Source organism: Myxocyprinus asiaticus, chromosome 47 (assembly GCF_019703515.2).
Source record: "Myxocyprinus asiaticus isolate MX2 ecotype Aquarium Trade chromosome 47, UBuf_Myxa_2, whole genome shotgun sequence".
Classification (NCBI taxonomy): Eukaryota; Metazoa; Chordata; class Actinopteri; order Cypriniformes; family Catostomidae; genus Myxocyprinus; species Myxocyprinus asiaticus.
In genome coordinates, this window is record NC_059390.1 from 6,854,920 (window position 1) to 6,882,613 (window position 27,694).

Sequence of the window (27,694 nt, forward strand, 5' to 3'; positions counted from 1 at the left end):
TATGATTGCTTTTCTCTTTTCTTTGAAACTGAATGTAGTCAGATGATGTTACTTTAATGTTGTAATATTTGGATTTGTTTACTGATTCAGGTTCCCTCGGTCATAGAAAACCTGGAAATATCAGGGAATTTTTAAATTGTGATTTCAAGGCCTGGAAAAAAAATAAAAATAAAAAAACTTTTATAGTGAAACAAAAATGCTTTTTATAGTGAAATATGGAATATTTTCTAGCCATGTTCATGTCTGAAATATTTTATTGGCACATTGTACTCTTATACTATTACACTATGTAACACAATTTTTGTTCCTGGGTAGTAAGTGTTATTTCCTAATTGCTTATGCCTCAAAAGTAGAGAAAATGTCTATTATTCCCCACAAACTTTGCTTTTGTGACCAGGACTGTGATATTTTGAAATTTACCAATTTCCAATGAGAAAACGGGCGAATTTGTGTCTTTTCGTTTACATAAAGTCAGAAAAAAACAACACATGAATCCAAAATCCTTCTTTATCTGTGGTCCGACGAAGACACCGGCTTTGACCTTTGCCTCAGACAGCTTAGGGAAGAATTCTTGAAGGTACTTGAAGGCTGACGGCTCCTTATCTAGAGCTCTGACAAATTGTTTCATAAGGCCCAATTTGATGTGCAGTGGTGGCATCAGCACCTTCTGGGGGTCCACCAGTGGCTCCCACTTGACGTTGTCCCTCCCCACAGAGAACTCTGTCCGCTGTGGCCAGTTCCGCTTGTGGTAGAGCAGCTTAGTGTCCCTGCTGTCCCAAAGGCAAAGATAGCAGGGAAACTTGGTAAAACCACCTTGGGGACCCATCAGGAATGCCAACATTTTGAAGTCTCCTATGACCTTCTAGCCATACTCATCATACTTCAAGGCATCCAGCAAGGTCTTGATGCTGTTGTAATCCTCTTTGAGGTGCACCGAGTGAGCCAGGGGAAGAGACGAGTATTTGTTACCATTATGGACCAGCACAGATTTTAATATTACTTTAGTTTAAATACATGTTAATTTGGATACATATATTGTTTTTTTTCTGATTTTATGTTAACAAAAAGACACAAATTCGCCCGTTTTCTCATTGAAAATAGGTAAATTTCAAAATATCACTGTCCTGGTCACAAAAGCAAGGTGTGTGGGGAATAATAGCCATTTTCTATACTTTTGAGACATAAGCAATTAGGAAATAACACTTACGACCCAGGAACAAACTAAAAATAAAAAATTGTTACACAGTGTTATTGTATTCCATGTAGCTTGTTTGTACATGTATTTAATGTGTTTTCTTTCAAGTTACTTTACAATAAACAATGTTAATTTGCCTTTCTTTTTCTAGCTTATGACACATTAGGGGAAGTATTTAAAAATACTATTCGTTAATCAGATCAAATTTCATTGCGAATCGAATTGAAATGTTTTGAATTCGCAAAAATCTTTTTTTAAATCTAATCGAAAACCTGTGAATCGTGAATCAAATTGATTCATTTTCAACCCAAAGATTCACACCCCTATAGACAGTAAATAGATATTAATTTCATGTTGACTTTAAGCTCATTTTGAAGAACAAAAAATCCTAAGTTTATGACAAGTTATCCCAAAACTTATCCAACTACTAAGCATATCAACTCCAAAGAACGGGACCCTGGTTGCCATCTTTGCATTTGTTGTTGTTTGAACAAAGAATTCAAAGACAGGACAGGATGGGGAACTGATTTAAAGTAGACCTTCACTCTTCTACATCTTGGTATCCTCTGAAGTGCAAGGCCATGGCTGAGGTGTGTGTGTGTGTGTGTGTGTGTGTGTGTGCACGTGCATCAGAGGAGACAGATCGATGCTGTTAGGACCCAGCGCCACTCTGTTGTGTTTGTTTACCAGGAGCTTGAGAGCCTGGCTCCGCCACCGCACAGCCAGACAGACAGTGGCAGCTCTTCACCCTGTCTCTTCATAATTGATCAGGGGGATGGCTGCCTTCCCAGAGGTTTAAGACATGGCAACTTTTCCCCTAGCTCTCACTTTCTTCCTCCCTGTTTGCTCAGCATCTCAATGTACCAGTTCAAACATTGTTCTCACCAGCTGGCAGAGCAGTGCCATATGTATATCCTGTCAAGGCAGCTGTTGTCATGGATACTGGCAAGCACCAGGAAATAAAACAAGCCCTTGATTCGCCTACATGATTTGTCACTCTTTATCTAGAGGAGCTTTTTTTTTTTCTCCCCTCGGCCTTCATGCTCCTCTCCTTGACTTAAGAAACGCCTGCAAAGTTATTGTGTTGTTTACATTGCTTTATTTATTTTGTTGCTTTCACCTTGTGTCTGGGCACCGGGGCCGTGTGCAGCTGTGTTCAGAGAACCGTTGCTCACTTCTGTCTCTGCATGGTCAACATAAAACTCCAGGAAGTCGAGTAAAGAGTTGCTTTTCTTTGTACGCTTGTATTAGTATTCCTACATGGACAACACTAAGAAAGTGCATACCTTTAAAACCTACCTGGAATCATGCTAGTATTGCACATATAGATAAAAAACAAACTACATTTTTATATTTTGAAGAAAATTCACCCTATGGCTTGGGTCGGACTTCATTTTAAGTCTATGGGATTTTTTCGCCTGTTTTATTCAGCCTGATTTAATAAAAATTGTGTGACTGTGGCAACATTTTTGCAAAAATTATGTTACTTGATTCCTTACACGTATCATGGCCGTTCCTGTGGCGCTAAAAATGAGTCAAATGGTCTCCTTAACAGATTAGTTTTTTTAACGTTAATGCTATATCAAGTTTTAAATCAACAAAACCTACTGTACATCCCAACCTTATACCTAAACCTAACCGAGTGTGTCATAAAAAGCACATGTGAGATGAAAAGCAGATGAGGTTTTAAGGTTAATTCTCTGTTGAGTTTTAAATCAACAAAACCGACATCCCAACCCTAAACCTTAAACCTAAACCTAACCGATATTGTCATAATAGCAAATGTGAGATGAAAATCACAACTGCTGAAGAAACCATGTCATTTTGTTGTGCTTAATTGACACTTTCGGCTCACGTGTCCACTCGTGTGCTCTTCAGGACTTTTAACCGGGTCCTTAACAATGCAAATGCAGCGTTCTCTGGACTGAGCTACTGTGCAAGTTGATTGCACTCAAACAAGCTTGTAAATGTTGTTGGTTATGTAATAAAACATTAAAATGTAAGTCATGTGTACTATAGTAAAACTGTTTAGATGTCATAAGAGAGCATTGTGTGAGGAGCAAGGTGAAAAGTAAGTGTTAATAAACTGATAATATGCCATTTTACTTGTGATTTGTTTGAAAGTGAATAAAAGTAATTTTTGGAAGTTGATACATAAAACGAGCCACGTATAAATAATTTTGCACACATGTAGGTATAGTAACAAGATTCTATAAGATGTTGTAGTATGAGCAATAGTACTCAAACTTACCAAGCACCGCAAACAAATCCCATCCCAAACATATACTCTTAACACAGATTTGTTATTTGGAGTGATTTGGCAGAGAAGGGCCGCTGCCACCCCTGTGCTCAGGGGCCCGGCTAATGCTTGGCTCCTTGTTAATTCACTCCCGTGGTAATCTGATGTTGATTTTGTCAACTTTAATTACAGCTTCTAGGAACACTTCACATCGCCTGTCTCTGCTTCAAATTGATATTATGAATATGCAAATGGAACGGTAATTTGCAGAGAAGTGGGTATTTCAGCTGAGCACACACTAGACAGGTCAATACCACTGACACACACTGTGTTTTCTCCCCCCTCCTGCTCTTCAAAGGTGCTAGACAAACTGTATTTATCTTTCATCACAGCTTTGTGGATTATCATGAAAAATGTATATCTAAGAGATGCTTCATGTCTCATCAAAAACAATGAATGGTCTAGTGGATGAAATGTGCAGGGTTGATGTCACCTTTCACAGTGTTTTATAGTTGGAAAAGAATGAAAAAAAAAAAACTAATTTCATGACTCTCTTTCTATTCTCTTCACAGGCTCTACAAGCAGCAAGGCAATTACTCCTACAGCAACCAGGCAGTGGCCTGAAGTCTCCAAAGAACAACGACAAACAGCGTCCGTTGCAGGTGAGCAGTTCCTCATTAATCTCTTAAGTCCATCCATAATACATGGCGCTCAGGAAAAGATTTCCTCTGTTCCAGCAACTGTTTGATTTGGCAATGTAATTCAGGAGCTGTCAGTAAAATTCTCAACCTGTCAGGCCTGCCCTTCTCCTGAAGAAACAAAACAAAATACCTCACACCTAAGACTTTCTGTTGTCTACAACTACATTACCTCACCATCTCTGTCTGACATGGCTGTATGACCCCAAAAGGTTCTGTACTGTGGAAAGATAATGACATATTACACTGGCAATGAAGAATTTCATGCTTAACGAAGAATAATAGGCCAGCTGTTGCTTTTGAAAATCTTCGGAAACACATCTCCTACAGTGAATTGTAAATAATCCCATTTATTACATTGTAATTACAATGATATAAACTGTAATAAAACTCAAACACATAACTAACCTGTACAGACCTAAACAGCTCTCTGAAAATGTGCTTCCTCAAGACGCCTCTGTAGCATTGCATATCTTAACTAGCTGTCATTTGTACCCCTCCAAGATAATTTGCCATTATTGATTCCAGCTGTACTGCATCGCTGTTGTCAGTGATTTGGTAAAGGTCACAGTGGCGTCGCACATGCTGCATTCCCTATTACCAGACCTGTTTACTTATCCGCCGACTGTCAATGTGTTATTTCTTTCACATCTCTGCAATACAAACGCGCTCAAATTATGTAAGCGTTTGACATCTGCCAGGCTCTGTATTTTTAGGTTTAAATTAAGTGCGAGTGAGAGAGCGCCCTCCTCCCTGCTAATAAGCGCTAACAGCTAGCAATGGTTTACCTCATTAGTAACCCATGCATTTAATTAAAGAAAGGGAAAATTTGTGCTAACTCTTGTTTTTTGGATTTACAGATTTCAATTCATAACAAAACTACATCCATTTGAATTGAGTAATTTTTAATAAAATAAAAGCTAAATATTTTAAATTTTATTTAATTCTGTTAAACATTTCTTATTTAAATTTGATAGATTTTTTTTTTAATGAAATTAAAATGCGTAAATCTTAAAAACTGGCTAAAATATTTTTTGTGCAATTCTTTTTTTAATTTATAGAAATCATTTTCACAACATAAATATTAAAATTATTTATTTTTATTTAATTCTTTGTTTAAATTATCATCATTTTAAATAAACAATAATTTTTAATTTTAGAATGGATTTTCATAGTTTAATATTGAAAGTCTGGGTTTGGGACGAGGCTTAAACATTTAAATATATACATAAAAGGCATTTTAAAAAGTACCAAAAATAAATGATGAAGGTCTGGTAGCAAAGTTTCAAATTCAGTTTTAATGAGACCTTCACATAACAAAAAGAAAAGGTTTAAATATGTCAGTTTTAAGAAAAATTAACCCCTGGGACACAAAATTGTCCGAAGTTGAAGAAACACCCAAATATGACTTTTGTATTCGAGAAATTAAAAAACCTGTGTTACACAAAGTTGTTCTTTATTTCTTTTCCCCTCTGTGCTACGATATTAGTTGTAAAACAAAGCCCAGGTGACTGCAGTTCCGTGTATCTATTGTAGTTTCACAGCCATTTGTATACTTAGAAGAATGGATTCCCGGCGCACTGCGTGACTGCAAATTGTCGTGCAACACTTCCGAGGAAAAAGAGTGCTATTGGATGAGGAAGTTCTGTGATAACTGGTGGCCCATGACCGAGCCCTTGACTCCAATAACACCACAGGATTGTAAATATTGAATATTTACATTTGCTTATGCCATCCTTGCCTCATGTTAGCCATATGAATCAATATGAATCAGGGCTTGTTGAGCGCTGTCTTTCTGCTGTAGTTAATCAATGCTGTCGATCCCATTTCTTTATTAACTTGTTCAGTGGTGTTTCAGTAGTCTAAAGGTCTAGTAATCCTGTTAAAACTTCTCGAAACAAGCCAATGAAATCTTCTACGGTTTAAAGACTTATTCAAAGTAACTTTAGTTATATAGTCAGATCACACTGTGTATACTTAGACATGCCAAGGAACAAGGAGTTTGAAAAATAACTTATTTACATAAATAAGTAAATGTACCGACACTGATAAATCTGCCACTTTTCTTGTCCAGGAAAGGCAGAGAAAGTGATTCACAGATCATGCCTTATAAATTATTTACCGCACAAGCATCTAAGTGCTGGAGCTCACAGTTTTAATTACTTGTATTAGTGTCTAAAGCCTGTCAGCTGACAAATTCTATCCACTGTCTCATCTCGTGCTTTTGACGTGCTCACAAGCTGCTTTTCCACATTTGCGTAATGTGACAAGTCTATTATTACCCCGTAAGCCCAGAGGAGAAGTCAATAAACACCTATTTCTTCCCCGTAAATCCTCGCGCCTTCTCCATGCTGCTTCCAAGGATTTCCCAAGGCACACAACAGTCCTCTCGCGTCGCAGAGCCTTTCCCTCTGAGTGGCAATATCTCCTCTGCATTTTATACACTGACATTTAAAACACAAATAAAAAGTGGCGAGGACGAAAGGGAAGGAGGATTACAGAGAGCTTGTGCGACTCACAATTGTGTCTCCCGCCCTCCAATTCAACCCAGATGCCATTCTTCATATAAGCTACATGCCAGTTTGTTTGTTTGGCATAGCCGTGCTCTGTGTGCCACCTAGGTATCTCGTCCTCATGGCAGAATGGGCATTTAACACAGAGAATACAGTAAGCGCCATGCTTACACATGTTTACGACCCACTGAATACCTATAAAAGGCGGCGGGGGATGCTGAACAAACAGATGCATCTCTTGCCCTGCCTAAGTGTGTGTGTGTGTGTGTGTGTGTGTGTGTGTGTGTGACAACAGGCTGTTATGGTGATATAATACAGCCGCCTGGGTGTCAGACTGGTGTTTAGAGAGGGAGGGTTGACCTTTGACCTGTTTACGGTGTGCACTCAGGGAGACTGATATACCACCATTAACAAGGTGAAACCTCACAATGGGAGAGTGAACAAAAGCAATTTCACCTTCTGTCCTCAGACATATGTGACTAGTACAGCACAAACACTCACTTTAAACTGGATTTCCATTTTCGACAGAAACAGACACCCATTGACCTTTTTGTTCACTCTAAACAACACACTGTGCCGATGTAACTTTTTCAAAACATTTGGAGCGGCGCCTCACAATTTTCCTAACTTCCACCCCCCTGCGTTCGGCTGAGCGGCTCGTTGCATCTGTGCATTCCTAGATGAGGGAAGTACGAGATAGCTCAACCCAATCACTTCCTGAGCAGTGAGCCATCCTTCGAGTGTCGCCAATTTAAAGGTCAGCAACGCACAGCTCATCTGAGCATCAGACTGCTGCGCCATGTTCCTTAAAATTCATCTACTCAGGCCATCAACTGGAACGTGCACAATGCCAGTGGAATTTATAAAGGAGATGGCTTCATATTTAACATTCATTATTAAAGGAATAGTTCACCCAAAACTGAAATTCTGTTATCATGTACTCACCCTCATGTTGTTCAAAACCCATATGACTTTCTTCCATGCAACACAAAAGGAGATGTTAGGCATTATGTAAGTCTCACTTTCACAGCACATTTTTCCATAAAAAAAGAGAATGGTGAGCGAGACATTCTCAGCCTGATCTCAAGAAAGTGATTAAACATTTTGTGGCAGTTCTGAGGGGAAACGTCCACTCTGTGGCGCAAAAAGTGTGTTACATTTTCTCTCAAACAGATGAGGTTTTTAAGGTAAATGCTCTATTGAGTTTTAAAACAACAAAACCGACCTACCTGCCCTAAACCTTAAACCTAAACCTAACCAGTAATGTAATAAAAAGCAAATGTGGTGCTTCTGTGACACTTTTGGCTCACGTGTCGACTTCAGGACTCCGGTCCTTTGCATCGCAAGTGCAACGCTCTATCAGTTCAGCTACCGCTCAATTTAATCACACTCGAACAAGCATGTAAATGTAGTTGCTAAATGTAACAAGTCATGCACTATAGTAAAATTGTTTTGATGTCATAAGAACAAGGTGTGAGGAACAAGGTGAAAAGTACGTTTAACTGATAATCTGCCGTTTACTCGTGATTTGTGTGAAAGGGAATGAAAGTCGTTGTTGTAGCGCCTCTAATGTTCATTTCACTGGGAAAGTGGCAAGCCAAGTAAAAATTATTTTGCAAAAATATAGGCATAGTAACTTGATTCTATGAGACCAGGTTTTAAAATTCTTAAATTTAAAAAAAATGTGTTCCATAGGGCTGTCACGATTATGAAATTTGGCTGACAATTAATTGTCAAAGAAGTAATTGCGATTATGATGATTAATTGTCATATACAGTTGAAGTCAGAAGTTTACATACACTTAGGTTGAAGTCATTAAAACAAATTTTTTTAACCACTCCATAGATTTCATATTAGCAAACTATAGTTTTGGCAAGTTGTTTAGGACATCTACTTTGTGCATGACACGAGTAATTTTTCCAACAATTGTTTACAGACAGATTGTTTCACATTTAATTGACTATATCACAATTCCAGTGGGTCAGAAGTTTACATACACTAAGTTAACTGTGCCTTTAAGCAGCTTGGAAAATTCCAGAAAATGATGTCAAGCCTTTAGTCAATTAGCCAGTTAGCTTCTGATAGCCTAATTGGCTAACTGGAGTCAGTTGGAGGTGTACCTGTGGATGTATTTTAGGGCCTACCTTCAAACTCGGTGCCTCTTTGCTTGCCATCATGGGAAAATCAACAGAAATCAGCCAAGACCTCAGAAAAAAATTGTGGACCTCCACAAGTCTGGTTCGTCCTTGGGACCAATTTTCAAACGCCTGAAGGTACCACATTCATCTGTACAAACAATAGTATGCAAGTATTAACACCATGGGACCACACAGCCATCATACTGCTCAGGAAGGAGACGCATTCTGCCTCCTAGAGATGAACGTAATTTGGTGTGAAAAGTGCAAATCAATCCCAGAACAACAGCAAAGGACCTTGTGAAGATGCTGGAGTAAACGGGTAGACAAGTATCTATTTCCACAGTAAAACGTGTCCTATATCGACATAACCTGAAAGGCTGCTCAGCATGGAAGAAGCCACTGCTCCAAAACCGCCATAAAAAAAGCCAGACTACAGTTTGCAAGTACACATGGGGACAAAGATCTTACTTATTGGAGAAATGTCCTCTGGTCTGATGAAACAAAAATTGAACTGTTTGGCCATAATGACCATTGTTATGTTTGGATCCCAACCATGAAGCATAGGGGTGGCAGCACCATGTTGTGGGGGTGCTTTGCTGCAGGAGGGACTATTGTACTTCACAAAATAAATGGCTTCAAGAGGAAGGAGAATTATGTGGATATATTGAAGCAACTTCTCAAGACATCAGCCAGGAAGTTAAAGCTCGTCAAAAATGGGTCTTCCAAATGGACAATGACCCCAAGCATACCTCCAAAGTTGTGGCAATATGGCTTAAGGACAACAAAGTCAAGGTATTGGAGTGGCCATCACAAAGCCCTGACCTCAGTCCGATAGAAAATGTGTGGGCAGAACTGAAAAAGCGTGTGCGAGCAAGGAGGCCTACAAACCTGACTCAGTTACACCAGTTCTGTCTGGAGGAATGGGCCAAAATTCCAGCAATGTATTGTGAGAAGCTTGTGGAAGGCTACCCAAAACGTTTGACCCAATTCAACAATTTAAAGGCAATGCTACCAAATACTAACAAAGTGTATGTAAACGTCTGACCCACTGGTTATGTGATGAAAGAAATAAAAGCTGAAATAAATCATTCTACTATTATTCTGACATTTCACATTCTTAAAATAAAGTAGTGATCCTAACTGATCTAAGACAGGGAATGCTTTCTATGATTAAATGTCAGGAATTGTGAAAAAATGAGTTTAAATGTATTTGGCTAAGGTATATGTAAACTTCTGTCTTCAGCTGTAAATTGTCATATTTATTAAGGTTTTTGTGTGCTTCATACATGTTAAATTATTTTTACATACACTGCCGCTCAAAAGTTTGGGGTCTTTTGCCTGAAATGTTTCTCATGATCTTAAAAATCTTTTGATCTGAAGGCGTATGCTTAAATGTTTGTAGACAAAAATATAATTGTGCCACCATATTAATTTATTTCATTACAAAACTAACATTTTATAAAAAATAAAAAAAAGTTTTTGAAATGGATGACTTAGACCAAATAATAAAGAAAAGCAGCCAATAAGTGCCCAGCATAGATGAGAACTCCTTTAAGACTGTTTTAAAAGCATCCCAGGGTGATACCTCAAGAAGTTGGTTGAGAAAATGCCAAGAGTACATTTCTGCTAAATCTAAGCAAAGGGTGACTATTTTGAAGATGCTAAAATATAACATGTTTTTTATTTATTTATTTATTTATTTAGTCACAACATAATTCCCATAATTCCATTTCTGTTATTCCATAGTTTTGATGACTTCACTATTATTCTAAAATGTGAAGAAAAAATAATAATAAAGAATGAGTAACCCCAAACTTTTGAACGGCAGTGTACTTAAATTCAAATTTATATATCAAATAATAAAATAGTGACATACGATTTCTTTTAAGACCTTAAAAACTTATGAATGACATGAAAATTATTGTTTTAAATAGCAAAATATTTCTAAAATGTATCTCTCTTTTTGGTCAACTTTTGTTTTGATCAATTTTACATTTACACCATTGTTTTTGGAACTTGTATATTTTATTTAATTTTTTAAAATAAAAAACAAAATATAAATGTTTTTTATATTTTTATTATATTATATTATGCAATAGTAAAATATTTCTGTCCTAATTTCTTCATTTTCACACATTATTTGAATGTTCTTTTATTAAACCCACAAGCCCTTATTTCTCATGAAGTACTGTATAACCTTTGAGATTTTGTTTTATCATTTTTATCACTCCACAGAAATAGAGTAACCATTTATCTCCTCCTCCGTCTCACTGCGTTTCATTAACACTGCATTTAAAAATCCGCATATGACCAGAAACCTTTGCCATTACACAATCATTAAATTTACGTGGAATAAAACTGGAGCCCTTTGCGTTCACAATCAAAGTTTATATTTGTTAGTTTAGATTTTCGCTGGAGTCTGGCACAAGCCTCTACTAATGGCGCATACATCAGAGCACTTGAGAAGTGTTTCACACGCTCTTCTGGACAGGAGCTGCTCTGGTTGATGTCCGCTGTGTGGCTCAATAACGCTCTGAGTTCAACTGAATGACACACAAACATGCCATTGATGGCATTTATACATTTGCTTAAAATTACATTATTTGGGCATTAAAAGGCGATTGGAATTTGAAGTGCACAATAATCTCAGTTAAATCACATTTTCTCTTAATAATCGCGACAGGCCTAGTATTCCGCATAAGAAAGTAAGTAATTTAACATTGTTTGTCCGGTGAGCAGAAATAAAGAAATTAGAAAAATTCGGCCATTGCAACAGGCTTGGAATAAGGTGGAAATCATGCTATTTCAGTGACACTTACACTTTTTTTGCTTTGGTAACCAGGAAAACAACCTACTTTACCCCAGCATAGGTAAATTGCATGGGACTCAGTTTGTGAGGACTCACATTGTGATGCAAAGGAATTGGAGCCTAACCCTAAGGCAAGTACCGGGAAGAGTTGAAATGGAGGGAGTGGGGAAAAAAATAGTGCCGTTGCACCGCTTTGATGTAGAAGCAACAAATGTACCTTCTGACAGAAGATGCATGGGAGTAATAAACCAGTTCCAGCGGCCCTTACGCATGCAGTCTGATTACTCTGGCCAGAGTGTTAATTGGATCCTAACTGGCAGATCTGATATGTGTAGCCTGGTGGTGGGAAGTCTTTCCAAGTGATGAACTATAATTCACCGAGCTGCTTGAAGCTTGTGTAATTTACTGCGTGTCACTTGACGAGGAGGGCGATCCATCCGACTCCCTATTACCTGCGACAACACAAAGCTTTCAGTGGCAAGAGATAGAAAAGTGTGGAGGGGTTGATGTGAAGTGAGCGAGAGACAGATTTCTGTGTTAATGCCAGATAATGTACCTTTGCAGATACTGTAGCAGGAAACAAATTCAAGGAAAATTAGCTTTTTAAAAAGAAAATTTTGTCACTGTTTACTCACCTTCATGTTGTTCCAACTTCAAATGACTTTCTATGAAGGAAGTCGTATGGATATGGAATGACATGAGGATAAGTAAATGTTTACAGTATTTTCATTTTTGAGGGAACTATTCCTTTTAAGTGCACAAAAACGTAGATTTTTCTGGGCTCTATTTATATTTGAAAGGATTTTCTCTTGACGTTTTCTTTGCATGAACTTTTCTTCCCCTTGGTGCTTAAAGCCCTCTTATAGTTACTTGGAAAGCATGCTCAGGCTTAGCTCCAGTCAAATCTCTTCCTGTAGTACATGTTTGATCTTTCCCTATATTGACAGAAATGAACGCGTGGTTATCTACATAGTGATAAGTCTTTGCGTAAGGCCTTTCTAGCTTCCCTACACTCCACTCTATCATCATTTGAAGTGCAGTACACTTCCTATACTGTTTTGCTGAACTGTAAAATAAACTGATTTGGGAAAATGGTCCTGTAATCTACTTAGCTCCGATCCCGAGGAGTGTCCATATTGATCCTCTAATCCAAACTATCACTGCTAGTACGGAGGGAAAATGTGTTTCTGGTTTAAATGAGTGTAAATGTGTGTTTGTTTGTGTTGTCAACAGCTCTTGAATACGTAAGTGTGTGTATTGGTGGTCTCTCAACTAAAGTAACTTCATCAATAACTTCACCCCTTGACTGCAGAGCCATTAATGATAGACTGATTAAGCAATGCTAGCTTTACTGAAATGGAAGGGTCAGCTTTGGGTCCCACATTCCCAACGTGGGAGTTGGATTGAGATGAATAAGTGAGACATAGAGTAACAGAATCATTGTTTCTTTTTCTATGACTTTTACATTCTCCAAGTAAAACAGGCTTTACACCTTAATTAACACGCTGTCTCTTTCTGGCAAACCGCTGAAGTAATTACCACCACATGCCCCTCCATTTCTCATTTTGTTTATCTGAATAGTATCTTTGGCAAGTGACACCACCAGTGCTACTCTGAAGTGGCCACATTATTCACTCCATTGAGAAGCCGACTGCCTGCACCACACATCTGATCCGGAAACTTTCTTCAACGAGCCAATGAATAGTGCAGAAGTGGAGCATTTAATCAGTTCTCTCTAATTGTTTTTCAGCTTGACACTTGCCCTTGTGCCAACTCTGGTAGTTTAGCACAGCACTTTCAACTGTTGTTGTGGGAACACCATGTCATGTATTGAAGTACTGCGGGAAGGCCAGGCTGCGTTGCTGTGGAATAGGAACCTTTATGGGGGGGGCTTGAACTTTGGGCACTTTTAGCACTGTGCACTTGTTGAAAGTAAGGTTCACACTCTTCATTTTTAACTTGTCTACAACTCCAACAGTGTATGTACATGCATCACAGGAGATTTATGTAATTTTTTGTGTCAGAAAAATTCAAACAACTGTGTAATTTCCACCACATCTCAAATTCTGTATTCTGTTTTAATAGAATTTCGCGGTGGAAATGACTGTGATGGAAACTACATTTTTTACGTCTCCTTTGTCTTGCTAAGGCTAGTTTAATAGCTATTATTTTATGTATCCTAAATACACATGATTAAATATTTTCATACTTCACAGCTTGACTGGAACTGACACCCAATAAAAATACTCTTCTCACAAGTGATGTTGACAGTGATTTTTCTTTTCTTCTTTAAACACTTTTGTTGACTTGTTTAACCTTTGAAAAAACATTGTTAGGAGCAAAATGGTTTGGTGTGCTGGAAATCACACCACAAATGTGGAACAATTGTAATGATTTAGAAATTGATAGAAATAATTTTTCCACATTAAATATTGAAATGGTTTGTGTTTATTTTACTCTTTAAGTTGTCATAGTTTTAAACATGTTATAGTTTGTATTTTTATAATTGGTTTTCATAGTTTAATATTGGAAGTCTGGGTCTGGGACAAGGCTAAAACAGGAAAATCTGTAAATACGAGGTATTTGAAAAGTACCAAATATAAATGATGAAGGCCTGGTAAAAAGTTTCCGTTTTAATGTGACCTTCAAATTACAAAACAAAAAAGTTGAAATCTGTTTTAGTAAAAATCAACCTCTGTGATATGAAAATGCCCTAAGTTGAAGAAATACCCAATTACATTTACAATTACGTCCAATCAAGCCAGCAAGTCACTGGTTTGGGGTTGACCTTTCTCATGTTGAGTCTCTTTTCAGACTTCAGCGTAGTGAGAGCCTCGTAATGATCTACTCGTTCTTCAGGAGGGCCACTGATGTTTTCTCATCATTGGCCAATTTAAAGCTATTTGTTCAGGTGCCAAGATACATGGTTCTAAAGAGCAGGTCAGTGGAGATCAGCTGGTCAACTTGCATTTTCATCGTTTTCCAATAGAAATCAAAGCAACCTCGCCTTATGGATTGCTATTTGTGGACATGCTTGTTGCTTACATAGATGTGAGTTGTTGGTTTGCAAGTAAGACTGTGCTCAGATATTCACAATTTTCTCAAGAACAAATGCTTCTTGGATTTTTTTCAAGTGCAGATGATTGAAGATTATTTTTTTGATTCTTCAAGAATCCCATTATCTGAGAGCACACGTTGGGTTTCATCAACACTATCGCAGACATTCTTCGTCTACTATCCTGCAAAGAGAAGGCCCATTGTCTGCTAATGTTTACGGCTTGACCCCTTGGCAAATGCTCATTAATTATGCCCCTTCTTGGCAAAATCATTTCGGGGAGAAGCAATTCAGCCTCTGTTCTTTTCAATTCACCCGGCTTGTCAATCATCGCCCCCCGCAGTATCCCGCGGAATGGAGGTGTTATATTCCGCCAATTATCATGTCATATACTCGAAAATGTAAATGAACGTGTGTGTAAAATTAAATTTATGGGTTGTCAGTGAAGAATAAGAACCAGGAGAGCAATTACTTATCTGCTTTCATCTTTCAAGCTCTGATATATCATGCAGAAAACGCTGGTGTTAAATGCTGGAATTAGCATTGTGCGTGTCACTGGGAAGTGAGTGGGATAAAGCTTCAACTTTGTCTCTCTCTTTTCTCATATTTTTGTTTGGAAGAACATGAAATGAAGATGCTTATCATCCATCGCTCTGAGAAAAAGCTAATGAGAGACTGAGAGGCATCTCCCGACTATGCTGTTGTCATTTTGAGCCTCTTTTTGGCTTTTATCTGTACATTTTGGCGAAAATGTAACACTACACTCCCTAGTTATGTCCTCCATGCCTTTGGAGTACACATAATCAGCTATGGTCGATAAATAAACGTAATGAATTGTTCTGAAATGTACATGTTTATTGTATTTGGTATGTTGGAGAGTAAGCGAGGTGATCGTTTGTTATTCAGCCAAGAGCTCATTTAAATATACAAATAATGGGCGTAATGAGAACATCTCCGCTTGTATTTTAATGCTTTGGTCTTTAGATTGTCATTTAGGCCAGCGAAGCGCCCTCGCTGAACCTGGGGGTAATTACACATCACAAATGTGTCTTAAGGTTTAATAACATTGAAGGTGTAAGCATATATTTGCATAATTACATGCAGCTGTTTAATTTGTGACTTTGTTGCTTTTGTTCCTTTGTTTTTTTCCCCTCTTCACACCTTTCCTCCCCAAAGACAGAAATGGAGAAAGAAAGTGTATTTGCACGCTCTTTCCTCCATAGTGGTGCTCGTTAAGATTTGGGGCCGGTCTATGGAAGAATGGTGCTTGGATTTGTTTGAATATGAATATGAGTGGGGATGGAGTGTGACCTTCAGCTCTGCTACTCAGTTCATCAGGATTAGTCAAGCTTGGCGCTCAGGAGCGCTAATGCATAATGACTTCTAAAATGAAAAATGTGTAGTGACCATGCAAATGTCTCGGCTAATCAAAGAGGGGAACCTGAGCTGGGCCGAGCCAGGAGACTAAAACAAGGACATGTCAAGGCCCTGAGAACTCAGACGTACGGAAAGCAATCAAGCAGTCTTGATTAGCCGCCGTGAGGAGCCCCATGCGTCACGCCTGGCTCCTGACATGACACTTGCACCACTCACATCGTTCTGATGGATCCCGAGTCCAGCCATCTCTTCCGTAACCTTAAAAACACAACAATAGAGATGTTTACCTGTCATGACACTAGAGGCGTCTTTATGATAGACAGATACACTGTTGGATGATGCATCTTGCAACACGCATCATCAAGTACAAAGAATGCCCTAAAGAGTCAGTTGACAGGTGACGTGTCCAGAAAAATGGAGGGAAAAATATTTCTCTTCGTCTAGGTTGTCTGTGAGACTATTCAGTGATCAATCTTGAAGAAACGAGGCAAATGAAAGTAAATGTTGCATGTTCCCCTGTTAATATGTGTGCTGGCAAGCGAGCGAGTGATGCTCTGAAAAAAGTTGCTTTATTGATCTGTGCATTTCAATGCCGTCTTATAAGAAGTGGGCTGCGAAAATATTTTCTTTGTTTTGTTTTTCTACAGAAAAATTCTCTCGCACAGTTTGACAGCTGCTATTTTAATGATTCCTATCATTTAAGAAATGACATGAATTTTTAAAAATGACATATCGTAGAAGGCATGCGCCTCTGGCTGCTTTCTTCCAAGCTTGCAACTTGCAAACTTCAATGCGCAGCATGCGGCAACTGGTAATTTGCCTCACCTCAGTAAAACAGAATACTTCACAGCAGCTCAGCTTCAATCTGGAGTTTCTCAACGGGTTTTCAAAGCGGAGCACTTTAAACACTCAGCTGTCTAAATCCATGTTGCATAGCTTAACTGCTCCTAAATAGGCCCTGTGTCCGCTTCCAAACCACTGTCCCTGTCCGCTCTGAAGATATGTGAATCTTCCTGCTGTCTTCTTGTGTCTTGCAGCACTTGAAATCGCCTAAGAGAGTTCAAAGGGTCATCTAATTAAGGTTTTCCTCTATTTAAAGCGCAGTGCTTTTCCCATTGGGTGTAGCTGACAAAATTTTTTAGTGTACAGTAAGAAAGTACACATGCACTGGCATATATACACATACATGATTACTTATGCTGCACTTACACGGTTTTGGTTTTATCAAATGTAAGAAGTGGTGAGAAGAGTTGAAGCCTTCTGTTCTATATGATCACATCACTTTATAGAAAGACTTGGCTAATATTCTGTCATTCTCTTTGTCTCTCTCTCAGGTGCCAGTGTCTGTGGCAATGATGAGTCCACAGGTTATCACTCCCCAACAGATGCAGCAAATCCTTCAACAGCAGGTTCTGTCCCCTCAGCAGCTCCAAGCACTCCTACAACAACAGCAAGCAGTCATGCTTCAGCAGGTACACACATACATTTACCTAGGTATCAAAATGGGGACATAACATAGACTTTCATTTTTTTTTATTTGCAAATAAATATGGTTAGTAAAGACCTAGGGGCCATTCAGACCGAATGTGTCCTTGCGCTAGAGAAAACTAGAGGCATCACAATGAACAGAGCAGAATGTGCTGCGCAGAGGAGCGCGATTGAAAAACAATTGAAAAACAGCGAATGGGGTCTAAAGAGCCCAGCTCTCCTGTGTGAGATGCTAAAAAAAAACAGTGGGATGCAGCACAACGCTCAGAGATGGCCATCAAACATATATTTACATTGAAAAACAATTGGAAAAAAAAGCACAGACAGTATCTAAGAAACACAGCTCTCTTTTGCAAAAACAGCAAGACTCTGCAGCAGTCAAAGACGTTCGTCTAGTGCATGTTTACACAGGAAAACAATAAAAAATCAGCGCAGATGGACACAAAAGGCATTCGGTATGAATGGCCTTTACCCTAACAATACCCTTAAAAAAAAACGTAATGCATTTTTTTTAATAAAAAAAGTTTGATACTTTATTTCACCTTTGATGGCATCCCAAACATCCCCAAAGGAAGGATTTGTCAGATTTAGTTTATTAAAGTAAGGACACACAAACAGTCTAACAAAAATATTCTGTCCCGAACACACATACACAGATCCATATCAACATACCCAAATCGTTCCTTTGGGGATGTTTGGGACATCATCAAAGGTAAAAATGCTTAATAAATAAAGTAAATAACTATTTTTTTTATTTATTCTGAAAATGCAATAGGTTTTCTCATGTTTTGTGTATATATTACACCATAATACAGATTCTTTCGTGGTCTCAATCTGTCCTTGACATAGTTAGATGAGGCAAACAAATACAGACATGCACATAATTAGCTGTTTTCAGCAGGGACATGTTTTTGGGACAAATGCAGCACAGAAATAAGCAAATACAACTGAATGGTTTGCTTCCCGACTAAACCGTCCATCCAGTAAATACATTAAGATTGAGTCGCATATTATTTTAGGACAGTGAGTACTGGATAATGGAGAGAAGAGGGAGGATTTGGGAAACAACATAAGCCAGACTCGAACTTGTGTTGCCGCATAAGCACTAAGGCTTAACTTGTCAAAGCATGTGAGCCAAGCACTAAACTACAGTTCCAACAATAGTAGTTTTTTAAGTAATTTTAAAAGCTCTCAGAGAGATCTCTTTATTGAAAACATCTCCATTTAACAGTTGAACTTGGTTGGCCTTGATTATAATTAGGTCTGGATTAACTGTGACGAGCGTCATTTACTGAAGTCGTCTCCTGCCGAACGCTGATCAAGACGGGAGAGCTGTGCTCCTGTACTCTGACGATGAGCTCCCGAGGACAGCACTCTGCGGAGGAGCGGAGAAGTGTGCTAAATGCATTAATTCACAATGATGAATTCTCTCCTTTGAGTGCTTCGCATTCATTTCAGAATTTCACTGCCTGTCAAGGCATCAGAGAGCGAAAAATATATAGGCAATAAGATTAATTGTTCCTTCAGCGGAAATGTGCAGCCGCATAAAAGTCTATATGGAGATGGTGCTGTTCTCTTTGTCTCTACCGGAGAGAGATGTTATTTATGATGTGACATGCAGAAGAACATCCTCAAGAGCCCACAGTAGGGTTGCAATTCTGTTTGTTTGTTAAATTGTACTTCAGCTCTTAGATTGTGCCTTATTTATGCCGAACTTCATGGTAGATGTTCTATTAATGGACCGGTGGGAAAATGAAAACAGTGGAATAAATTGTGCTAGAATATTAAAGTATTTTCAAGCCATATAAAACTATTTTGTTTTGTTGGAGCTGTGGCCTAATGGTTCAGGCATGTGCTCCAAAACATTGAGCCTTGGTGCTTATGGGGGCAATGCAGGTTTGAGTCCCATTTGCATCATATTCTAATCTCATTGCCCCATCTTCTCCCATCATCAGTTCTTGTTTCGACTGTCCAATAAAATACCCTTAGTAAAAAGTGACAAAAATGCCATATTGTTTTATACTGTATATTACTGGTCTAAAACATTGAGCCTTTGCTCTAAAGGAGGCAATGCAGGTTCGAGTCCCACTTGCATCATTTCCCATTCCTATCCCAAAAAGTTTCAAAAAAGCTGAAAAATGGCTGCTTTGTGTTATAGATTACCAGTTTTGATATAAGAGCATTGTTTAGGGGCATTCACACAGGACGTTAAACGGAATTGAAAAAAAAATTTTTATAGGGGTATTAACTCCCAAACATCGCTGCTAATGTACAAACTTTGTGCACTTGAGATGGTTATCCCGCTCCCAGATTCTTCTGATTGGTGTATGTGTTTTTTTTTTAAAAATCTGGCATTGATCCGCAGTGCTATGTCTCAAACGTCGAACAATTTTTAACTTTACAGCATCTTAAAAATGTGGCGCTCATGGCCGTAAATTCTGAAAAAGAAGTGAGAAGCGATGCAACGGCCAAAGACATCCATCTAATGTATTTGTATCTAGACCAACAAATGAAAAATAGTGCACACAGTCTGTAAGAATGTATCCTATCTGAATAGTCCTTACTCTGTCCCCTTGGCAGCAAGATTCTTGTACAGATAGTTTCTTTGCAGGTTTTGTTGTAATGGCGTATATCCATGTCTTTGTATCCACAGCAACACATGCAGGAATTTTATAAGAAACAACAAGAGCAACTTCATCTACAGCTTTTGCAGCAACAACACCCAGGCAAACAGGCAAAAGAGGTACGATACACACACTAATACACACATACATGAGGCAAATTGATGGTTTCCTCTGAATTTGCCACAATGAGCAACTTGTAAATCAGTCTCTGCTGTCATTTCACAAGAGAACGCTCTTTTAACACTGAGAAAACTTAGTCTATTTGTGGCCGGTTAACTAACGAAGCAAAGCGCTAAAATTAGGCAACCATGGAACAACTGTTTTCACGTGTCTCAACTCCATCCTTAGTGGCAATGTGGAGTTGCGTTGATGCTAAAAGGCCCACTTAAGCGTATAGCACAGGGTTCGTCCATTAATTAAGCACTGCGGTGGGCTGAAAAGTTGGGGCGGTGAGCTGAAAAGTTCGACCATAGCTAGCTCATAAATCAAACTGACACTCAGACTGCGCATCTATCTGACAGACAGACAGAAAGAGACGGAAAGAGCGTGTTTCTGACATGGAGGAGCAGGCATCAAAAAGCAAAGCCTGGTGGAGAGGGGGGGTGGCAAACCAAACAAGCGTGTGGAAGCAGATAAATTGATCAGCTATGTATCGCAGACACAACCCCCCCCAACTCCAGACGTCTCTCCAACTACTACCTTCCACCTTCAAGCAAGCCATTATGCAGGGCCTACAGAAAGCAGGACTGACCTCCCAAAGGCTTTGTTTCTGTTTGGATTTGCGAATAGATTTTTTTTTTCAGGCTCGTGCCATCAAATATGGAATAGAAATTGCTCACTTATTTCTCACGAGAGGACAAGGCCAATCCATGAGGCTCACTCCATTATGCAGTCTGTTTTCCAGTGAGCACATCACAAGTTTTGCCTCTCTTTTTCTCTCTCTCATCCCTAAACTAAGAGCGTGAGGTCTTCCTCACTGCCTTGACTCAAGGTCTTTCTCTGGAGTCCGCCCTGTTCCGCTCCTACCACTGATATATTTCTGTGTAAAAATTGGAAGCTTAACTTTTCTCCCATAATGGGGGTCTTTGCTTTCTTGTCATTGAGTAAGTTGTAATGTATTCTGACAGGAAGAGAGGAGAGGGGAAAAAAGGGTTGAATCTAATCTTAGTTGGTTTCTTGGCAGAAACCAACTAAGTTCGCTAATGGACTTCTGGAGACTTTGTCCACAGAAGCAAACTTCTGTCATTTTTAGCCAGACTTCCTAAAAATCAACTAATGAATAGAGTCTGTATGACATGTTAATTCAACTACTACTACAATGTACATATCCATACATACAAGACTACAGAATGATGCAGAACGACCAGAACTTCTGTATAAATCCTTTTTTAAAACACATTCTCGCGTAATTTGTCCCATTGAATTGATTGGGGCATTTAACATAAGAAATGTTTTGCGCAGAAATCCGTTCTGCCTGCGTTTCATCATTAAGCCCACTCTTACACAGATTTACACAGAAATTTGTTATACTTATGTTTCACAAATGAGGTGCTTTGTAACTGGGATTTTGCAACTTTAATTTTACTATGTTAAATGCTTTTTTGTTTGTAAAGTTATCATATATATGATTTACATATTTTTCATCCCTGAAACCATTTCAGCCATTTCAGTATTTTCAACCCTGAAACTATTTCAAGCACTATTTCAAAGTGGCACTTTTTTTTTTCAATTCAATGCGACAATTTACACAAGAAGGGTTTTATAAGCGATTTACGCAATTTCAAGGCCCATGCAAAAAATGTTGCTGTTCCGTTATTTTGTATTTGAATTACACTGTTAAATGCTATTTGTTTTGTGTTTTGTTTCGTAACATTATTGCTTATCTGATTTACAAGTATTTTTTGCCCATGAACTGATTTCAAGCACTGTTTAATGCAATTTAATTTCACTTCATTAAATGCTTTATTTGTTTTGGTTTTATTTTGTAACATTATCATTCACATGCATTTTACAAACGTGGAACCATTTTAAGCACTGCTGCCATGCACTGATCACTGAAGCGCTGCATTGTTTTTCAATTCATTGTGACAATTCAGCTCAGTGCAACAGTTTATATAAGAATGACTGCGAATGATTTGCACAGAAATTCATTCTGCTAGTGTTTTAAGAATTAGGCCCAATTGTACGAAAACATTGCTCGTAGTTAGCGATGGGATTTAGCGATTTTATTTTACTTTAATTGCTTTGCATTGTGTTTTATATCTAAAACAGAATGATGTCTTATAATTCCTACACATACGGAGTTGGACGAACATTGAGCCTCATTCATGAAATGCAGGCATAGCGAATTTCTGTGTAAATTGTTTATAAAAACCAAGGTAAATGCAACATTTTACGCATGAAGGACATTTTTAATGCTCGTGTTTCAAGAATGAGCCCAATTTGACCAAAAAATTTCTGTTTGTATGTTTGTAAAATCTATGGTATTTTGCAAATTAGTTTAAATAATTTTGTATTTTATTTTTTATTTTTTATTTTTTGGGGGTGTATTTCGTAAAATTACTGATATATGAATCACATGCACATTTTTCTGAACAGTTGCTATGCTTTGATCACTGAAGCGCTTCATTGTTTTTCAATTCATTTTGACAATTCAGCTCAGTGCAACAATTTATATAAGAATGACTTTGCAAGGGGGGCCTGGGTAGCTCAGCAAGTAAAGACACTGACTGCCACACCTGGAGTCACGAGTTCAAATCCAGGGCATGCTGAGTGACTCTAGTCAAGCTTCCTAAGCAACCAATTGGCCCGGTTGCTAGGGTGGGTAGAGTCACTTTGGGTTAACCTCCTCGTGGTCGCTATAATGTGGTTTCACTCTCGGTGGGATGCATGGTGAGTTGTGCGTGGATGCTGCGGAGAATAGCGTGAAGCCTCCACACGCACTAGGTCTCCATGGTAACGTACTCAACAAGCCACGTGATAAGATGCTTGGATTGACGGTCTCAGATGCGGAGGCAACTGAGATTCATCCTCCTCCACCTGGATTGAGCCAAGTCACTATACCACCACGAGGATTTAGAGCACATTGGGAATTGGTCATTCCAAATTGGGGAGAAAAGGGGAGAGAAAAAAAAAAATGACTTTGCAAATGATTTGCACAGAAATTTGTTCTGCTCATGTTTTAAGAATTAGGCCCAATTGTATGAAAATGTTGCTTGTTGTTAGCAATGGGATTTAGCTATTTAATTTTTTCGTTTTAATGTGCAACATTATCATATATCGGATGTACGAGTATTTTTCATCCATGGAACGATTCAAGCACTGTTGCTATGCTATGATCACTGAAGCACTGCATTGTTTTTCTGTGGTCTGCTGCCACCACTGCTGTTGTTGTTGTTGTTGTCTTTGCCAGCTTATGCAAGAGGCAGACTCGACTAGCGGTAAACAGGGCTCAGAGGGGAGGGGGTTTTTGCTCTAAATCTCTATCTCTCTCTGTTTCCCTCCCTCCATGTGGCCCCATAAGCTTTAATGAACCATTAGAAATGCAAGACATTTAACTATCAATGGTGGAAGGCGGGGGCAACCATCCCCCCCACACACCCACCCAAGACACGTGCCGGGGAGACGGAGAGAGAAAGAGCAAGGTTTGGGAGGCTGGGCGGCACTTGGGCCACATATACGCAGAGAGTACACTTTCTCGCCCATGTGTGTGATTAGTGTTTGTGTGTATGCACTCACTCTCTCTCTTTTTTCTCTCTCTCACTATAGCAACAGCAGCAGCAACAGCAGTTGGCAGCACAGCAGCTGGTCTTTCAGCAACAGCTCTTGCAAATGCAGCAACTGCAGCAGCAACAACACCTGCTCAACATGCAGAGGCAGGGCCTCCTCTCTCTGCCGCCAGGCCCAGGACAGCCCACCCTCCCAGGACAGACTCTACCACCAGGTAACGTCCTCACATGACCCTCATGAACCATCTGAGAGTGTATGTGTGTGTGTTAGACAAAGGGTGCTTTCACACTAGAGCCTGAATCCATCTGACGTCAGAGTTTGGTTCGGTTGGTAAGAGTGAACGTGGTTTTCCAAACTCGAATGCGCACCAGCGAACCACATCCATTTAAAAAAAAAAGGACGGAACGTTCTCAGTTGGTTTGACAACAATCTGTCCTTACTTGTGGAAGTGAAGCACTATTGATGATGTGTAATTTACGTATATGTGGCTGCTAGTCTCTGAATAAATTCTTGCTTGAATCACATCCGCAACAGACAAATGCAAGTGTAGTTCTGTACAGTTTTGGTGGTGAATCCAAAGAGATGAAAGCAGTGAAGAGGGATTATATATAAAATTCCCAGATGGTTATTTATTTTCAGTTTTAAACAGCTGCTGCTAGTAATCACGGTGGTACTTACATTGATAACGCAAACATACCGCGGTCCAGATGCAAATAATACAATTTGAGAAGAAAACTGAAGGGGGAGAGGGGTGAAACTGCACTCTGATTCAGACCAAGTGTGAAAACAGTCCTAAAACTGCTCACTGTGTGGCTCCTTCATTTTACCTTACCTCTCTTTTCATGCTGTATTTCTTTTCTGTTTCCCTGCTAGTGTTTTTTTTTTTTTTGTTCTATTTCTCTCTCTATCATGCCTGTCTGTGAGGTTGTTGTTTTCCTCTCTCTCTCTCTCTCTCTCTCTCTCTCTCTCTCTCTCTCTCTCTCTCTCTATCGCTTTCTCCCTCCTCCCCTCCTTGCCTGTTGTTGTTGTTTACTGACTCGCAGTGCGAGCTGAGAGCTCAGAGGAAGACGAGCTGTTGCCATTTGCTTTTCTTGGAACAAACACCTGGTGCTACCGTGTTTATCGAAATGGCGCTGGATGACAGTAGTTTGAGAAAGGTTCTTAATTGGAGTATCGCTGCGGCAAAATGGGGTGGAATAGTAATTTTATCATTGGAGGGATTACATGATGATTTGATTCTGCAGACAGAGGCTCGTTTATGAATGCATAATCATGCACAGATGAGTTCATGCCCTCCTGGTGAAGTCTAGTTGGTTTGCACTTCTGGATCCTGTGGAAACGAGGCAAGGGATGAGTGTCCAAGTCGATCTTGCGCCGGTTTACCTCCAGATGCTTAAGTGTGACACTCAAGTTTTGGATTATGAGAAAACGCAACAGAGCTGCACAGGTTTTTCTACTTTAATCATTATATGGGCCACCTGTAATAGGGCAGCACTTCAAAAAGGATGGAAATAACCTTATTTTGAGACGCTTTTTCGATGAGGATGCTCCTTAATGCATTTGTTACTCTGTTTGTGTGTTCCAGCCGGTCTGAGCCCCGCCGAACTCCAGCAAATCTGGAAAGACGTCACCAGCAGCCACACCATGGAGGACAATGGACTGAAACACAGCGGCCTGGACCTGAGCATCACTAACAGCTCCTCCACTACCTCCACCAACAACTCCAAAGCTTCTCCGCCCATCACCCATCACAGCATCTCCAACGGCCAGTCCCCAGCTCTCAACAGTCGAAGAGAGAGGTACCGTCATCACACATTCACATGTAGTGAAATAGCTAAAGCTTGGTATTGTCTATTAGTGTATGGCAAGTCTCTTTAAATAGAAGCGTCTGCTAAACGTGATTGTTTTTACTCAACATTAAGACTCCAGTTCCCATTTGTCATACTTTTATGATCACAGACTCATTCATGCATTGATGCAAAAACGCACTAACACAAACCGTGCAACCGTTTAAACTCTGCATTTCATGTGAGACACCAGCGATATGTGTTAAAAACAGAACAATTTATGTGTTTGTCCCCATTTGCAAACCCAGAAACAAGACATGCTTATTACTGGAGGGAGGACTGTGTGTTTTTGTTTGGTTGCTCATCAATAGTGTTTTAAACTCTAGGGGACGTTTTGCCTTATTTCAGCTGATATCCAGAGACCATACTCTGTTGAATGCAGTGTCTTCTTGTATATCAAACACAAACAGCACTTTTCTTGTGAAATTGCTTTGCCACCACAGCTTGTCATGTAAATACACTGAACAAAAATATAAACGCAACATGCAACAATTTCAAAGATTTTACTGAGTTACAGTTCATTTAATAAATAAATTAAATACATTAATTAGGCCCTAATTAATGTATTTTCACATGACTGGGAATACAGATATGCATCTGTTGGTCACAGATACCTTAAAGGTAGAGGCATGGATCAGAAAACCAGTCAGTATCTGGTGTGACCACCATTTGCCTCATGCAGCGTGACACATTTCCTTCTCATAGAGTTGATCAGGCTGTTGATTGTGGCCTGTGGAATGTTGTCCCACTCCTCTTCAATGGCTGTGCGAAGTTGCTGGATATTGGCAGGAACTGGAACACGCTGTCGTACACGTCGATCCAGAGCATCCCAAACATGCTCAATGGGTGACATGTCTGGTGAGTATGCAGGCCATGGAAGAACTGGTACATTTTCAGCTTCTTGGAATTGTGTACAGATCCTTGCGACATGGGGCTGTGCATTATCATGCTGAAACATGAGGTGATGGCGGCGGATGAATGGCACGACTATGGGCCTCAGGATCTCGTCACGGTATCTTTGTGCATTAAAATTGCCATCAATAAAATGCAATTGTGTTCGTTGTCCGTAGCTTATGCCTGCCCATACCATAACCCCACTGCCACCATGGGGCACTCTGTTCACAACGTTGACATCAGCGAACCGCTCGCCCACACGACGCCATACACGCTATCTGCCATCTGCCCGGTACAGTTGAAACCGGGATTCATCCATGAAGAGCACACTTCTCCAGCGTGCCAGTGGCCATCGAAGGTGAGCATTTGCCCACTGAAGTCGGTTACGACGCCGAACTGCAGTCAGGTCAAGACCCTGGTGAGGATGACCAGCACGCAGATGAGCTTCCCTGAGACGGTTTCTGACAGTTTGTGCAGAAATACTTCAGTTCTGCAAACCCACAGTTTTATCAGCTGTCCGAATGGCTGGTCTCAGACGATCCCGCAGGTGAAGAAGCCGGATGTGGAGGTCCTGGGCTGGCGTGGTTACACGTGGTCTGCGATTGTGAGGCCAGTTTGACGTACTGCCAAATTCTATAAAATGACATTGGAGGCGGCTTATGGTAGAGAAATGAACATTAAATTCTCTGGCAACAGCTCTGGTGGGTATTCCTGCAGTCAGCATGCCAATTGCACGCTCCCTCAAAACCTGAGACATCTGTGGCATTGTGTTGTGTGACAAAACTGCACATTTTTTAGTGGCCTTTTATTGTCCCCAGCACAAGGTGGACCTGTGTAATGATCACGCTGTTTAATCAGCTTCTTGATATGCCACACCTGTCAGGTGGATGGATTATCTTGGTAAAGGATAAATGCTCACTAACAGGGATGTAAACAAATTTGTGCACAAAATTTGAGAGAAATAAGCTTTTTGTGCTTATGGAACATTTCTGGGATCTTTTATTTCAGCTCATGAAACATGGGACCAACACTTTACATGTTGCGTTTATATTTTTGTTCAGTGTAGAATGCACAACACTGGTGTGGAA

General features: G+C 39.5%; 1 protein-coding gene across 1 annotated transcript in view; it reads left to right on the forward strand.

The window, feature by feature from the left end:
- Window positions 1–27,694, forward strand: part of LOC127436653 (forkhead box protein P2-like) — a 150,903-nt gene that overhangs the window by 90,530 nt on the left and 32,679 nt on the right. Inside the window, exons 5-9 of the mRNA XM_051690932.1 lie at window positions 4,007–4,096; window positions 17,359–17,496; window positions 20,166–20,255; window positions 23,905–24,079; window positions 25,451–25,664. Coding sequence (XP_051546892.1) covers window positions 4,007–4,096; window positions 17,359–17,496; window positions 20,166–20,255; window positions 23,905–24,079; window positions 25,451–25,664 — 707 coding nt within the window. The remainder of the gene's footprint in view (window positions 1–4,006; window positions 4,097–17,358; window positions 17,497–20,165; window positions 20,256–23,904; window positions 24,080–25,450; window positions 25,665–27,694) is intronic.